Below are 16,487 nucleotides of genomic sequence, written 5' to 3'. Positions count from 1 at the left end.
ACGGGTGGCCCTGGCACGGGGGGCTGGGGTGATGCACAGGACTGGGAATACCCAAACCAGCACGACCCTGCTCACCCCTCTGGAAGCACCAGCATCCTCCTGCCCTCAGGAGCTGAGACCCCCACATCCCTGGGGCAGGGACCACCCTGGGGTACTCCAATCCATAGTGGGACCCCTCAGCAAGGTGCTGGCTGCCTCGGGGGGGCTTTGCTTAAGGGCTTTGGGGGGGCTGCTGGGGTTTGCAGTGCTTCCCTCATCCCTCTTCTTGAGCAAGGTTCCTGGATCACCCAGGAAGGAAGGTCAGGAGCCGGAGGTGGTACCGAAAACATCACAGTGACACCACACTCAGCCAGAAACACCCGAGGGAACCACCCCCCCTCCTAGCCCCACCCGCTGCGCTCGGCTCTGCCAAATGCCCCAGAAGAAAAATAGTTTTGTCCCTCGGGGAGGCAAAAAAATCCGCCCCGCCCACCCACCCCCTCGGGTCCTCTCCCAGGGCGTGGGTGGGAATCTCCCCTTGGTCCCGGCAGGTCCTCCCCGCGCGATGCTCCCCCCACGGCGGGGTGGGGGGGGGTGACGCCCGACCAAGGTCTCGCCGTGGTAGCACCGAGGAAAATCCAGCGGGCTCCGGCCGTGCCAGGGAAGCTGAGCTGATGCTCCTCGGCCTCCTCGACCCTCCGCTGGTCAGCAGTGTCCCCTCCCCGGCAGCGGGGTTAGGACGTGTCCTTCAGCTCGGGGCTGCTGGGCTCCCGAGGGGGCATCTCCCCCGAGGGCGACTGCATCTCCTGCGCGCTGCCTGCCCCGAGAGACCAGGACAGTGAGCAACCCCGGGTCCTGCTCGCCCCACCTCGTCCTCCATCTCCCCCCCCCCCCAACACCCACCTGCGCTCAGGGACATCTCGGCCAGCTTGAGGGGCAGGTCGGAGGGGCTGACGCCGGCCGGCGAGCCCAGGATGTCGGGCAGGGCGTTGCGCCGGCCCGTTCTGCCGGAGGATGCGAAGTCCAGCACGGGTTCCACCTCGGTCATGCTAACCCTGGAGAGACACCGTCCCCTTCCCCGTCAACCTCGCTGAGCGCCGAGGGTGAAAGGGACTGAGCTCTGGTCCAGACAGGATGCTCCAGCACCCCGTTACCCCCAGCTAAGCCCCCTGTACTGCCCACCCTGCCCCCAGGCTCTGCAGGAGCCGAGGCAGAGCCCACTTTGCCCACCAGAGTCCCCCATTCCCAGGGTTAGCACCTTCGGGTGCTATGACCTCTGCTGCATCATGGAGGAACTGGGATCCTGGGGGGTCCCGCCCGCACACCCCCCCACTCCGAGCAGCCTTACTGGGCACCCTCCAGCCTGGCCTGGGGCTGCGTCTCCCCCGTGCCCAGGGTCCCCGCCCCGGTGCTTCCCTCTCCAGGCGTGTCCCAGCCAGCCAGGGACCCCACGGGACACGGGTGCTCCCTGCTGTGTCCCCTCCGGCTCCCACCTGGGGGGGAGTGCAGAGCACGGGGTCAGCGATGGCTACTGGGGCTGGGTGGGAAGGAAGGAGTATGGAGGGGCCCTTTCCGGGGCTGGGAGAAGCTGTGTCCCTGTGCAGGGCACCCACAGCACCCTTGGGGGCTGCACCCAGCCAGGCTGTCCTAGCAGGGACTCCTCATCCTGCTGGGTGGGCAGCAGAAGGTGACAGCAGCAAGGGCTGGATGGAGAGCAGGGATGGGGACATGGAGGTGGCATCCTGCTGGGAGGTGGGACAGCAAGGGAGGCTGAGGAGGCACAGTGGGACCAGGGGACAAGGGCACATTATCCTCAACTTGGGGACTCCGCTGTGTCCCCTGGAGAGTAGCTCTTGCTGAGCCAGGGCAGGCAGTGATGATGTTGGGGTCCCCTGGGCTGGCGGGGGGTGGGTGGGAGGGGGTGACCCAGGGAAATCCTTGGCACCAGGCAGATCCAACTGGCCTAGAGCTCTCCCCACTGCTGGGACCTTCCCGGGGGGGTTGGTCAGTGCTGGTAAGTATTTGGGTCTCTTTCAGAAAGGTCTTGCAGCAGCAGGCAGGAGGTGGCCCAGGATCTTGCAGGGACAGGGGTGGCTCTCACCCTGCCCAAGCCCCCTGAACCAATCACGAGGCGCAGGGACCCCCAACCATCTCCCCAGCACCCCTCCAGGCTGAGTGCTGGGGGCGATACTAGGACTGGTGCCCCCAAACTGGTGGCGGTGGGAGCTTGTCCTGCTGTGGGGGGGTTGAACTCACCAGTGTCCCTCTGGGAATCGTTCTCCAGCAGAGGACGAGCCAAGGTCCCCAAGTCCTTGGGCGCAGGTGCCGTGCTGGGCGGGACGAGTGACCCCGGCTGCGTGTGAGGAGGAGACGTGAATGATTAACCCAGGAGGTGATTAGTGACGGGGCTGCCACCCCGCGTGGAGCAGAACCTGCGCCCTTCTTGGGTGGGGAAACTGAGGCACGGAGCGAGGAGCGGGGGTGTGGCAAGGGCGGGGTCTGTGGCCCTGTGAGCAGTGGCTGTGCCGTGGCAAAGGCACAGAGGAGGCACCACGCACCCTGCGTGGAGCTGTGTGCTCACGTGCACCATCAGTGGCACCCTGGGTCTGCACGCGTGTGCATCAGCACAAGCTTGTGCATTGGCACATACATGTGCATGTTTGTGTGTTGACACACACAGGTGACCCTCAGGCTGGGCTGCTGTGTGTGAGTACAGATGCACGTGCAGCTGGAGCTGAGCCCCAGGGTGTGCACGTGTGGTGCCCTCTGGTACACATACATGTGCAATGGCAGTGCCCCGTGGCACACGTATGTGCATGCTTGGCATCCCTTGGCACACGCATGTGCACACATGGTGCAGCGTAGCTCGTGTTTGTGCATGCATGGCACCCTCTGGCACATGGTAGGGTTTGCACGGGGCACTGTATCACACGTGTGAGAATGCACAGCACCCCCTGGCACACGTGTGAGTTCATGATATCTCATGGCATGTGAGTGTGCATGTGTGACAACCTCTGGCACACACGTGTGCATGCAAATGCATCGTGGCACCCTCTGGCACGCGTGTGTGTATGCATGGCTCAGCACAGCACACACGTGTGCATGCATGGCATCCTCTGGCACACGAGAGTGTGCACATGGTGCACAGCGTCACATGTCTGTGCATGCACGGCACCCCTGGCACACACATGTGCGTGCCGTGTGCCCTCTACGCACGCAGTGAGCACCCCTGTATCTGCGGGGGGGCTGCTGCCCTGTCACCTCCTGCTCCCAGAGGTCTGACCACACCCCACAGGTTGGGGTTCCCCCCCTTGTCTGACCCTGAGCACCCGGGGGGTCCCTGTGCCGGCAGCTCCGGGCGGCAGGACACGAGGAGCAGCTGCCGTGTCACCGCGTCACCGTGTCACCATGGCAACCGCCCCAGCAGGGGGAGGGGGCGAGCGGGTCAGGGTGCACACGCACACACGAGTGTGCACACTCATGTCCACACACACACACACGCACAGAGTCATGCGTGTTGCACATGCGACCACACGTGTGCGCACACGTGGGTAGAGGCGTGCACAGATGCACAGACACACGGATGCACACAGGTGCACGCATGTGCACGCACACGCAAAACACACACACACGCACGCGCAAAACCAGCCGCACACAAACACACGCGGCCTCTTCGCACACGCGAACGGCCCGGGAGCCCTGCAGGGCTGGGTCTGAGCTGCCCTCCCGCCGGTCCCAGCGGATCCTGCTGCCTCCACCGCTGCAAAACCGGACAGGAAGGAGCCCTCAGCACCGGGCTGGACCCTGCCCGGCTCCTTCCCGCACCAAACATCTCCAGGGACCCCGGGGACAGGGTGCCCAGGAAGCGGCTGGGGGCTCCACCCGCACCCCCACCCTGCGAAGGGGCTCAGGGCTTTCGGGCTGGCAAGGACAGAAAAGCCCCTGCGGGCACTGAGGTACTTGGGGGGGTTGTCCCCGGCGGGAATCCTGGACCCCGTTGGGCTTTTCCCAGCTTCTCCATCGCGGGCGTCCCTTAGGAGCAAGGTTCAGGCTGTCCCCGCCCGCCCTGTGCCACGTCCTCCAGATCCCGCAGCTGCCAATCCCGCCCAGCGCGGGGCAGGGAAGGTTCCCGGAGCCGCCTGGGCAGCGGGGATTTCCCCCTCTCAGCGGGGACGGCTTCTGGGAGGCTCAGAAAGGAGCCTGGAGTCACGCAAAGGTCCTCAGGGCTGCTGGCTCCTGCTTTAATGCCCCTAATGGGATAGATAGGAGGGAAGGGCAGAAATAAACCTTAATCCCTCCTGGAAATGAGCTGTGGTGGAAGATACTGGGAAGAGGTGAAGGGAGGACATGGCACTGGGATGTGTTATGTTCCCTTGGACAGGTCCCTTGGAGATCAATCCAGCCCCAGCAAAAGCTCCCTCTTGCACAGAGGCCACCAGGAGACCAGAAAATGTCCTACGAGGCCATCTCCAGGCTGGGATGCCCTCAAACCTTCTTCATGCCATGCAAGATCCCCCCAACAGGAGAGCTCCCCACACCTCTGTCCCCACGGGGCTGCTGAGCCCCGTTGTTCTTGTGCCACAGGGTGAGGACCATGAGCACGTGCTGAGCTGCTGGGGTTGGGCTGGGGACTCTCAGTGACACAGTTTGGCTGCTGGGATGCCCAAAGGCAGCACAAGAGGGGAAGGTGATGGGCTGGCTGGCTGGTGGCTGCTGGGTGAGCTGCAAAGTGACCATGAGATGGGTTCAGAGAAGCAAAATGTTGCCACTCAGCTGCTCCCCAGCATGTGCTGCTACAGACCCCCATCCCAAGGCCAGCATCCAGCTCCTGCAGGATTAGATCTTGCCTTTGGCATCCAAGCTCCTTGCAGGATCATCTGCTGCTGCAAACGTCTCCTGAACCCTGCTTTGGGTGCTGCCCCACTGCTCATCTCTAGAGGAGCCTCCTGGGGAGCTCCTGTATCAGTGGGCAGTGGGAGGAAGGGCTCTTGGCCCAGCCCTGCTCCCTGCTTGCCTTCTCTTTGCTCCAAACCTCCTCATCCAAGCCCCAAAGAGCTATAATCCTTTGAGGTTCTACAGCTGGACACGTCTGCTAAGAGCCAAAGCATTGGCCCTGGGAGGGAGAGTGGTTTAGGGTGGGAAGCACCCGAGATCCTCCTCCTCTTCTTCTTCATCCTTATCAACCTTTTCCACCAGCCTTGGGCCAAAGAAGCTGCAGGAGGAACCCAACCAAGGGAATGACCTGGCTTGGGAACAGCCACCCCTTTCCCTACTACACACACAGGTGGTGACACCAGGTGCAGGCATTGATGGGCAGGGACACTCTATGACCACCCCATGCCAGACCTGGGCCTTGCCATTGGTGGGAGAAATCCAGCCAAGGGCATTTGGAGCTCACCAGGGTTTGGGTAAGACAGGCAGCAGGTTGGGTGGTGGAGGCCTTCCCTGCAGCATGGTGGCATTCGTTCCTGCTCAGGGGTTTGACCTCATCTCACTTTTCCTTGGATATAAAAGCCTTGCTGGAAGGAAGATGCTGAACAGGCAGAGAATGGGGTGAACCACCCTGGAGACAGAGCAGCAGAAGAGGTGGGAGATTCAGCTCGGAGTCAGACACCTCCATGGGCATCGTGTCCACAAATCATCCTCAGGATGTCCCCTCTAACAGAACGGCTCCATGTGCAGGAGGGAGCAGACCATGGACTCAACCAAAACAACATCTGCAGCTGCTTCTGGAGCCTGCATTCAGAGCATGGGGACCACAGGGTCATCTTGTGGTCCCCACCGTGGTCACACCATCCTGGCCAGTGCTGCCCAATTCATTCCCCTGCCAGAGCACAGGAGCCAGGAACACTCCATGGTGTTTAGGACCAGGAGCTGCTACGGTGATGGCTACAAAGTTCTGTGAAGGATTCATTTAACCATAAGGATTTGCTTTTTCAGCCTCCAAGTGGTCGGCAGGTGATTGAGCTCATCTGGAATTGGGGGTTTGCACCATTGCATGTTCTTGAGTTTCTTTATAAGGTGGTTTCTTCACCTTTGTTTCACTCAATGTGCTGGAGTGTGTGCTGTGCCCCCCTGATGGCAGCTTGGGAATCACTGCAGACCTCCAAAAACCCACCAGCAACCCCACGGTCTTGATGTTAATAAGAGATAATGAAAGAGATGATGGAAAACGGGAAGGATTTACTGAGGATTTACCTGAATGTTGAATTGAATGAGCGTTGCAAGTGGGGAAGGAAGGAGCTGCCCTGGATCAGAAGGGGATGGGAGAATCATCCAGAAAAATCGATGAGGAGTCCATGCAGGAGGAAAATCCAATGGGAATGATTTAACAGGAGACTGACAGGCACCAGACAGAGCAAGGAGGCCCTGGAGCCTGGAACAGCAGATGGCAATAATTAAACACAAGATAAAATCTGGAGAGCTGAGAGATCTTCCACGGAGGTGGCAGGTTTGGTCCTGATGGTTTCCTCTTGAGGGATGTGGCTGTAGGGAGCAGCATTCCTGCCCAACAGAGGCTGCCACATAGAAATGGGCTTCAGCAGCCAGGAAACATCTCCCAGGATCCAGGTAAGAGGGAAAGATGGGAATAAGTATTATCCCAAACTCGTCATCACCAGAGCCAGGGGAGACAATGAGAGGGGAAAAGACTGCAGAATTGTTGGTTGGTGCAGGAATATTTAATGTGGAGATGCAGAGAAACATGAAGAGCAGGTGTTGCTTCGAGCCCAGAGCAAGAAGTCGTCCCAGCCCAAGTGCCTGGAGATGATCCCCCCTGGAAGCAGTGCTGGGCGGGATGCGGCCACCAGGGCCTGCCTGCTGGGGGGTGGTGGCACATCCCTGCCTGCCCTGGCAGTGAAACCTCTCTGACCATGAACCATCACTGTTGTCCATAAGTCACCAGGTTTCCAGGTGGTCTGGGAAGGCTCCTGGGCCAACCTGGATCCTGCCTGGTGCCTTTTGAGTGGCGGTGACACAGCATGGAGTGAAGCAGTGCAGGGAACCATGCAAACCTGCACCTGGGTGCTTGGAGCATCATCGGGGTCTTACAGTATTTCTTCTCCCATTTTTCCCTGGCTCCTCCTCACCATGTGACCTCAGCTCCTTCCCAAAGCCTTGAGGAATCATTCCAGCAGGTTTTCAGGGAGGAGGTTATGCTGGCAGCTCCCCACAGCCCTGGTCCAGCCTGAGATGCTCCAGTGCATCCCAGTAGCTGTGGGGTTGTCTCCTCCATGTGATGCAATTCCCAGCAAACACCATTGCCTGAAGGGCATCCAACACGTGGGTTCCCATCGTGGAGCAGCCCATCTTCCTCATTAGGCTAATGGACTTACAGCCCTAATTCCTGTTGCCCTCTAAGCCCCTTCCCGTTGTGTCCTGCTTTGTGCTTTAACCTTCTCCATGCTCCTGCACACGAGTCCTGGCAGCCCCACCTGCCTTCCCCCTGCTCCTCAGCTCCTGCTTGGTTTCTGACTGCCTCACCCATCCATTCAGGGCACACTGAAGTGTCTCTGCCTCTCCTCAATCATCCTGACATCCCTCTTCTCCCTTTCCCATGCTCCCTCCCTGACCCCAAGCACTGGGCAGGACCAGGTCTGGGCTCAATCCCACCCCTGCTCAATCCCAATCCTGAATGATTCCACCCAAACCTCTCCCTGGGTTACAAGGATGCTTTTAAAGATCATCCTTCACTTGCCTTTATCCACCCTCTCTTCTCTTTTTACATGCTTTAGGGCTGATTTATTTGTTAGGATTTCTTTCCCCAGCTGTAGAAGTTTCTTTTTCACCTTAAAACCTGAGACCTGTTGTAACTGATGCCAGAACAGAAACACTTTCTGAAACACTGTCTCTGCAGTGGGGCTCCTCCTGGCTAGTGGTACCTGAATTCCCATTCAAGGCCAAGAGTGAGAACAAAGGACTCTGAAATGGGACACTGGAAACCTTCATTCCTTGTAATTCCTGGATGCCAACAAGGAGAAGAGAAAAAGAGGTGGGTTTTGCTACTGCCATCCATAGGATGGCAGAAATAAAGGGTGGATCCCAGTCTTGTCACACTCAGGGATGGCAGCAGAGTTCAGCTCCATTTAATACCCTTCCAAAAGCCAGGGAAAAACCTAAAATCCAGCCAGTCTCTCTCCAGACTCTTTGTATAAACTGTCACTTTGGTTTATAATGCTGCAAACACAAATCAGAGCAAGTCCTGCTCGAGGCTAAGAGTGACACCAGCTCACGTGTTTGCTGACATCCCAACCCCAAGGTTCCCTGAGCATCTGCTGGGCAAACCCAAAATGCTGCCAACCCCACTCTAGGTGCCCCCAGACCTGGAGGTGCTCACAACCCTACCCAACACCACATGGCTTGTCTTCCCCAAAGGGTGGTAACCACAGAGAAAACCCCCTTTTGACCCTGCAGACCTGGACTGAGCCAGAAACAAGTGCTCCAGAGGTTTCCATGGTTTAATCACAACACAACCCAGCTGAGCTCCTCATCTCCTCCAAGTCCATACATAGACTTCCCATGGGAGAAGCACACAGAAACATAGAATCTTTCTGGTTGGAAAAGACCTTTCAGATCATCGAGTCCAGCCATAATCTAACCCTATCAACCATTAACCCAGCTCTACCAAGTCCAATGCTTAAGCCATGTCCCTCAGCACCACATCTACATGACTCTGAAACCCCTCCAGGGATGGGGACTCCCCCCCTGCCCTGGGCAGCCTGGGCCAGGGCCTGACAGCCCTTTTGGGAAGAAATTGTTCCTGATATCCAATCTAAACCTCCCCTGGCACAACTTGAGGCCGTTTCCTCTTGTTCTGTCACTTGTTCCTTGGGCTGTGACTTCTCCAGGGCTTGTGAGCATCCCTGCCTACACCCTCCTCAGTTAATCACCTTTAATTGCAGGTGTGGTGGGAAGAGAACAAGAACTTCCCATGGGGGACTGAGGTGCCCACTGGGGACCCTGCAGGGGTGCTGGGTGCTGTGTGGGAAGGACCAGCCCATCTCCCCTCCACCCCTCACCCCATGGGTCTGCTGTCAGTCCCACCACCTGCATTCACATCCTTCTCAAGTCCCAGGGGGAAAATACAACCCCTTTGGTGTGGGGCAGGTGGAAACCCTAGCACAGCCACCCTTGGAGAGGGACCCAGCCTCATGGGTGTCCTTGGGGGGTGGGGGGGGAACAGGAGCTTCCCCCACCACGTGCTGGTTGCAGTGATGAGCTAATGGGAGGTAACTGTGATGATTGAGCCTGGGTAACACATCTCCCACCACAACCTGCAGTTACCTGCTCCGACGATGGCACAAACTATAATTTGGCACAATAAATCTGTCACCCACGTCTAAACTGGTTTTGTTCCTTAGCAGTTTCAGGCTCTCTCTCCTCCTAAAATGCATTTTTCGGTGGAAGCTCCAGCCTGAGCATCCTGGGTAGGAGGTGAGAGACCTGATCTGAGCTGCTGGGGATGGATGGGGACATCCCCGATTGTCCCAGCTGCAGGGGTGGAGCGTGGGGGTGGCACAGGCACTTGTGCCAGGGGAAACCTGAGGAGCTGTGAGGATGCTGTGACGTGGCCTGTGAGCTGCTGGGAGATCTGTAGGGTGCCAGGTGCCAGCTGGGTGCCACCAAGAGCATGCCAGACTGTGCCATGTTGGGAGAGCTGTGGGTTGGGTGACACCAGGCAGTTCTGAAGTGCCCCAGCCTCGTCCCTGCACTGTGGGAGACTCATAGTGGCCTCCCAGTGCCTGAAGGGGCTCCAGGAAACTGGGAAGGGACATTTGGCAAGGGCAGGGGGTGAGAGGACACAGGGGAATAGTTTTAAACTGGCAGAGGTGAGATGGAGGTTGGAGATGAGGAGGAAATTCTTGGGTGTGAGGGTGGTGAGAGCCTGGCCCAGGCTGCCCAGGGAAGCTGTGGCTGCCCCATCCCTGGCAGTGTTGAAGGGCAGGTTGGATGGGGCTTGGAGCAACCTGGGCTGGTGGGAGGTGTCCCTGCCCATGGCAGGGGGTTGGGACTGGATGATCTTGAAGGTCCTTTCCAACCCAAACCATAGAGAGACCCAACATAGTTGCTTCATAGTTGTGAATGCTGCAAGAGGTGGCCGTGGCAGTGCTGGGTTAACAGCTGGATTTGATGACCTTAAAGGTGTTTTCCAATCAAAATTATTCGATTCTTCTGAGATTCTGTGTTTCTCTGAGCAAAAAGTCCCTTTTCTCCATCTGCCAATGGTTGGCACCAGGAGAGGACTGTGTCCATCTCCCAGTGCTGGGGATGTTTGCTCCCTCCAGCAGGGATCCCCACTACTCACCACCTCCAGAGTTCCTTTCCTCCACATCCTCTTCCTCTGAGTCTCCACCTTCCTGGCAAATCCAGGGATGGGTACTGGGGGATACTGGTCCCACCACAAAGGCTGGATGGGTCACGCCAAGGACAGCCCAGCTCAGGCTGCAAGTGCTGCTGCACCCAACTGGGAAGGGCAGCAGGGTGCCCCGAGGAGCATCACTCCATTCAGAGGAGGCTCTGCCAAAGCAGCAGGACATGTGCCAGCACCTGGATAATGAATTCTGGAGCAGAGCCACCAGCTGCCACCTTCCCAGGCCACGTGCTGCAGCCGGTACCTCCGGCTCCCTGGGGAGCCCCCAGCATGTGCTGCTCCCCAGGCAGCAGATTTTCTCCTTCCTGCTGCAACTCCTCCAAGAAGGGAGGTGGAGATCTGCCAAGGGCTCCCCAGGCAGCATTCCCTCAGGAGGGACCTCTCCTTGCATGGAAGCAAACCAGAGGTTTTCCCCCATCCCTACACAGATGCTGGGAGAATCACTGGGATTCCCTGGTGTGGTGGCTACCACAGCACTTTCCCTGTCACCCAGCAACAACCACCCTGCCCATGGGGAGCTGGCAGGGAAGGGAATTAAAACCAAAGATGGAAGAAATCCGTGCCGGCACCCCTGGAGCAGAGGCACAGCTTGAAACCCCCAGCCTGGATGGAGCTCAGCTGGATCCATCACCCTTGGCTGAGCTAGGCCCATGAACCACCTGCCTGAGGAGGCAAGGTCAGAGCAAGGCTGCAGCCCCTGTCCCCATCCTTTGTGGTGCCATGTCCCTGCAGGAGACCAGAGCACCCTGTCCTGCAGGGGAGCACAGGGCCAGGTCAGGAACGGGTGCCAGAGCTGAGCTGGGAGCTGAACCTCAAGCCCTTTCCTAGGGTGACTGCAGTGACAGCCACCCACAGCCTCCCACTGAATGTCCCCCAGTTTCCAGCCTCCTCTTCCACCTCCCCCTCTACCCTCCAGCCCTCTACTTGTCATCTGCCTGTGGGGACATCCAGGGTTGGCACATCCCTCCACAAGCCACAGAAGACCCCAGCAGCCCCCAGTGGTGCTGGCCAGGGCTGGGCAGGGAGAGGCAGCCCTTGTAGAGCTGCAAAAATCCCAGCATCTTGTTTGGACCCTTTTGAGGTCTCTTGCTCCAACCCAGCATAGTCCCACGGCAGGGGACAGCTTGGGCACAGCCTCCTTGCAGCCCAGCTTGGGAAGAAATGCTGTGGCTCCCTCAGTTTAAAAAAGTGAGGAGAACCTGGCTCTTCAACCACTTGCAAACCCTCCTGCTTTTTGGGGGGGAGAGATGCTGAGGTGCTAAAGGGTGGAGACTGTGACATGGCTGCTCCCCACTCCTGCTTTTATCTCCTGCCTGGCCATGGTGAGGAGGGACAACCTGAGAGGAGTCCAGGCAGACCCCTGTGACAGCAGGTTGAGGTGTCCCTTGGTGGACAGTCTCAAGGTCATGGGGTGTTAGTATTTGGGGTAAGCACAGGACATTCTGCCTCTGCCACCCCTCTGGTGGCACTATCACCCAGTCAGGGGACAGGAGCCAGCTCCAGGGACCAAAGGGACCCAATCCAAGCATCTGCAGGGGAAACCTGCCAAAGTAGTGCCCTGGAGGCAGGGAAGAAGGGGTTGTGCCTAGGGAAGCCCTTTTTTCCCAAGAGGGAATGAGCGTGGTTCCAGCACAGAGAGGTGCTCAGCCCTGTGCTGGCTCTCCCTGGGCTCTCCCTGCCTGGAATCCCCACAGCTCCCCAGGCCCACAATGATCTGGGAAGCTCTCACCTGGGAAGCAAAGGGCTGGAGCTGTTGGATGTCAGTGGAGTCGGGGTGGCTGATATGAGGACAGGGGAGGGTGGAGGGTGAGTGGGGGGCACTGGTAACCCTGGGACCTGCCAGGGAGGAGGGGCCAGGGGGTGAGGAGGCCAGGGGTGTGTGCCAGGACAAGACAGAGGTGCCACTATGGATGTTGACCCAAAATGCCCACCCTGAGATGGACAAGCCCTCCATCCAACCGCTGCTCATCATCCTACTTCTGCTCACCCCCATCCTCCCTGCAGCCACTTGCTCCCAGCGGGATGCTCGCGGATCCCACAGCCCCTCGAGAGACACCCCCCGACACACACACACCCTGCTCAGCACCACAGCCGCAAACTTTCATCCCTCACAACCCACCTGCCCCGCGAGGCCACCCCCATCTCCTGAGCCTCCTGCCTCTCCACCCTCCCTCGGCCTCCCCGTGCTGCCCACGGGTGGGCACCCGCTCCCCACGGTGGGCTCCGCGTCCTCGGCACCCGCGGGCACGGGGGGCATCACCCAGAGCCGCGGTCCAGGCACCCCCCCCCCCCCACCTGCACCCACCGGCTGCTCACCTGGGCTCTGCTGGAGCCGGTGCCAACGTCGCTACCGATGCTGATACCGGTGCCGAGGTCGGTGCGGCTGCTGATGTGGCTCCGGTGTTGCTGCTGATACCGGTGTCGCTGCTGATACCGATGCCGGTGTCGCTGCCGGTGCTGACGCCGATGTGGGTCCCGCTGCCGCCGGTGCCGGTGCCGGGGGAGGGAGGCTGGGCGCACGGCAGGACCCCCGGGGATGCTCTCCTTGGCAGGCGGCCCGTGGGGCAGCCGGGGCCGCAGCCGCCCGCCCACAGCTCCCCCCGCCCCCCCCCACGCTCCGCGGGGGGGTCCCACTGCCCGCCCCCTCCCCCCGCCCCGCCCGCCGCCCACGGGCCCTACAGTCCCCCCCCCCCATCCCCGTCACTGGGGCCCCCCCGCTGCCCCCCACTTGCTGGCCCCTCCGCGGGGATGCTGCGGGCACAGGGGCTGTGTCCCCCGTGTCCTCCACCCCAGCGCTGAGACGTGTTGTGGGTTTTTTTTCTTGGGGGGGGGGGAGGGGGATGTGACATCCCTTCCCCGGGGACCCACCTCCCTCCCTCAGGATCCATGCGACATTGCCCCACTAGCCCAGGGAAGGGGACTCGTAGCCCGGCGTGGTGAGCAGCTCCTCTGGGTCCGGGAGCCCGACCTGCCTGCTGGGGAAAAGGTGCTGGACCCCTCCCCTCAGTTTCTTCTCAATGAGTGTCCCTGGCTGCAACCCTGGGGAAGGAGCCCTCCAGCCCCAGGAGGGACAGCTTGGGCCCAGCCCACACACCTCCCTGTGCTTTTATTTCAGCCAGAAATATTTGCCAGGCTCAAAAACTTGGGGCGGGGGGGATAAATAATTAAATCCACGTGGCTGCACTCCCGTGGTGTGTGGTGCCCAGGGCAGGGGGGTGGGCTGGGAGCCCCTAGGTCTGGCTGGTAAGTCCACCTGGTCATGTCACAGCATCAATGTTCTGCCCAGCAAAAGGGCTGTCCTGGCAGCAGCAGGACATTGGGCAGAGCCTGGGCACAGGGCAGGTGCCACCATCTCGGCAGCCCTGGCTGCTCCTGGCCTGGCACTCACATCACCTTGAAGGGGGGGGACACGGCCAATGCTGAGTGTGTGCCCTGGGGGTTCCCCCCTGCACCCCTGAGCTGGGGCAGGACAGCGAGGGAGGGGAGGGCAGCAATGACCAGAGCTGCCCCAAGTGTGAATTAAAGCAACTCAGCTTGGCAGGCAGGGATCGTGACCCACCTCCCTGGGCTGCCCTTGGACCCCCCACCCGCCGGTGCAACTGGGAACAGAGCAGGGGGGGTTGGTGGGTGGGAGGCTCCAAAATGTCCCCTCCTGGCTCTCAGGGTGGACGTTCCCAGAGCTGGGGAAGCAGAACTCCACTTTCGGGAGGGTGCCCTAGGGGACAAAGAACCTGCTGCCCTGGGTGATGGAGTCTCCTGCTCCTGCCCCCAGACGCTGGTCCTGGCAGGAGCGTGGGCACATTCCCGAATTCCCAGCTCCAGCCAACCTTCTCTCCTTGCTGAGGGTGAGGGGTGATGCTCAGCACCCGGAGCAAGGTGCCCACCCTGTCCCTTCCCCAGGGAGCTCAGCACTGCAGAGGGCTCATCAGCCACGGGCTGACACTGGACCCCCCCAGAGGCTGCTGCCCCGGGAAGGACGGCGCTTCCCTCCCCGCCGCACCCACCAGCGAGGAAAATTCATCCCTGCTTCCTTCTGCCAGGGGTGTGGAGGGATGAGAGCAGCTGCGGTGGGCAGCACAGGGCTGGTCCCAGCCCAGTGCTTGTTTCTGGTCCCCCCGCAGCCCCGGGAGCTGGGGGGGGGCTGGGTCCAGCCGGGGGGGGCACATCCATCCTGCCTGCTCGCCCAGGCGCGGTGACAGGCGCTGGCAGCTCCCAGCGGCCGGCGGGGAGAGCAGCCTTCGCCAGCCGCTATTTTTAGCTCCTCGCACTCCGTTTTCTCCTTGAGTCTCCTCTCTTGTCTCCCCGCTCAGGAGCAGTCTTGGACCGAGCGTCGGGAATGGTTATCCTGCCTGGCACCGACTGGATGTGACGCTGTGGAGGGGGAGGGGGGGGGGGGGGGCTGCCATCCCTCTGCTCCAGAGGAAGACCTGTGGGAACAAGGGAGGAGATGTTGGGGGGACGAGGGAGGAGAGGAGGGAAGGCTGGGGTGGTTGGGGAGGGTCCTGCTGAAGCACCCTGGGGTGGGTCTCCCTTCCTGCACCTCCCTTCTGTAGCTCTCTTCCCTTGGGAGAGATAGAGGGCAGTCTCCATCACCATCCAGGCTGAGCACTTCCCTCTACCAGTGTGATCCTTTGGGGATGGCTGGGCTGGGGGACTTAGGCAAACTGAGGCACACAGGAGGTGTGTGAGTCCCTCCATGTCCAGCCAGTGCATTGGTGGCACCAAATGATCTCTTGATTCCTGCCCATATCCAGGATGCAGTGAGCATCAGGAGCCCAAACCACCAGCTGAACCTCACAAAACTCTTGGGTAGAAGCCCCAGAGGTGCAAAAACATGTGGTTACAGCACCTGGGGAGGGAAAACTTGTCCCCTTATCAAGCAGCAACCGCTCAGTCTTGGTACCAGGCTGTACCACAGCACTGGGTGCTGCACCAACAGGGGAGCAGTGGTTACTCTCCTCTCCCTTTGATCTTCCAGTGTCTTGGACTTTGCAGATGTTGGGATCCTCTTCCCAGACTGTTCCTGGCACAGTAAGCATCTCTGCTGGTGGGGAGCCTAAAACACATTGTCCCTGCCCTCCCAAGCACCAGGAGGGCCCTTGATTTGCCCACCAGGGAGGTGAAGCCAGAGAGGTGGGGGTCAGACCCCCCCTTGCTCTGCCAACTGCTTTAAATCTCATTTTTCCTTAAAAGAAGGGCTCAGAACAGGGAGGAAATGGGCTCAGGAGGGTCATTCCCCTGCTGCTGAGCTGCTTTATCCCACTTGCACAGGAAGGTCATTAAAAGCCACCAGTCCTGCAGCTGCTGTGGGGCTGGGGCAGCCCTGGGGTGCAGGCAGCACCCCCTGCCCAGGGCTGCAGGCAGGGCAGGGGCAGGACTGGTTTCCCCTCACCTGCCCAATGCTGTGGGCTCTGATCTGAGCTAAAAGTCACCTCTGCAGAAGAGCAGCACCTTGTTGTTCCTCTTTTAGATGTATCTTCTGAATTTCCAGTCCAGTTTAGACTCTGATTTCTAGCTGGGTACAAGGGTGATGTGGAAAAAAGGTTATTCCTGAGCTGAGTTCACCCCTGGGCTGGGTCAGTTCCTCTACTAAGGTGCTATTTTGGGACATGGGTCACAGGATTTGAGGACCTGCAGGTTGTTCCCTGGCTGGGGACAGAGACTTTCCATGAGCATGGGCAGGACATGGCCTCAGATCCACCCCCTTATGGGGGGCACCAACCCCAGAGTGATGGAGGTGGCTCCTGCAGGATGGATCTGCCCTTGGGAAAAACCACCCCGCCTGTGGGATCTTGGAGGCCAAAGGCAGGGAGAGCATCTCATCACCTGAAGGATTTAAAATGAGAGGGAGAACACCATCAAACACCTCCCAGGGAGGCAATTTGTCACCAGGCAGGGTGGAGCATCATGCTGAGGTGAAAGTCTGGATGTCTCTGGCTCAATGAGAGATGTTAAGGTGACAGAAGACAGCAATGTCCTTCCCGGGCATCCTCGCTGCTCAGGGAGCTTGGCCATCTGGATCTGAGCTTGCTGCACCATCCTTCACAGGGCACATGGGCTGGGCAGCACCATCTGCCCCAGGCATGACATGATGGAGCTGGTGGTGACCTTCCCTCCCCATGCCACGGAGTCAAGCAGC

At 59.9% G+C, this 16,487-nt stretch overlaps 1 protein-coding gene across 1 annotated transcript; it reads right to left on the bottom strand.

The window, feature by feature from the left end:
- Positions 1–493: 493 nt before the first annotated feature.
- Positions 494–12,720, bottom strand: LOC127393134 (cAMP-dependent protein kinase inhibitor beta-like). The gene is made up of 4 exons (XM_051637933.1): positions 12,665–12,720; positions 2,236–2,332; positions 883–1,034; positions 494–796 (listed from the first exon to the last, which is right to left on the bottom strand). The coding sequence occupies exons 3-4, from the start codon at positions 1,025–1,027 to the stop codon at positions 714–716; spliced, it is 228 nt and encodes a 75-aa protein (XP_051493893.1). The 5' UTR covers positions 1,028–1,034; positions 2,236–2,332; positions 12,665–12,720; the 3' UTR covers positions 494–713.
- Between the last annotated feature and the right edge of the window lie 3,767 nt (positions 12,721–16,487).

Source organism: Apus apus, chromosome 21, assembly GCF_020740795.1.
Source record: "Apus apus isolate bApuApu2 chromosome 21, bApuApu2.pri.cur, whole genome shotgun sequence".
NCBI lineage: Eukaryota > Metazoa > Chordata > Aves > Apodiformes > Apodidae > Apus > Apus apus.
Note: the sequence above shows the minus strand (reverse complement) of the source record. Positions and strands in the feature narration are given on the sequence as shown.

Excerpts from the sequence above, each read along its gene's own strand:
- LOC127393134 (XM_051637933.1), bottom strand. The coding sequence starts at position 1,027 with ATGACCGAGGTGGAACCCGTGCTGGACTTCGCATCCTCCGGCAGAACG. Across the intron at positions 797-882 it reads CGAGATGTCCCTGAGCGCAG|GCAGCGCGCAGGAGATGCAG; the intron begins GTGGGTGTTGGG and ends CTCTCGGGGCAG.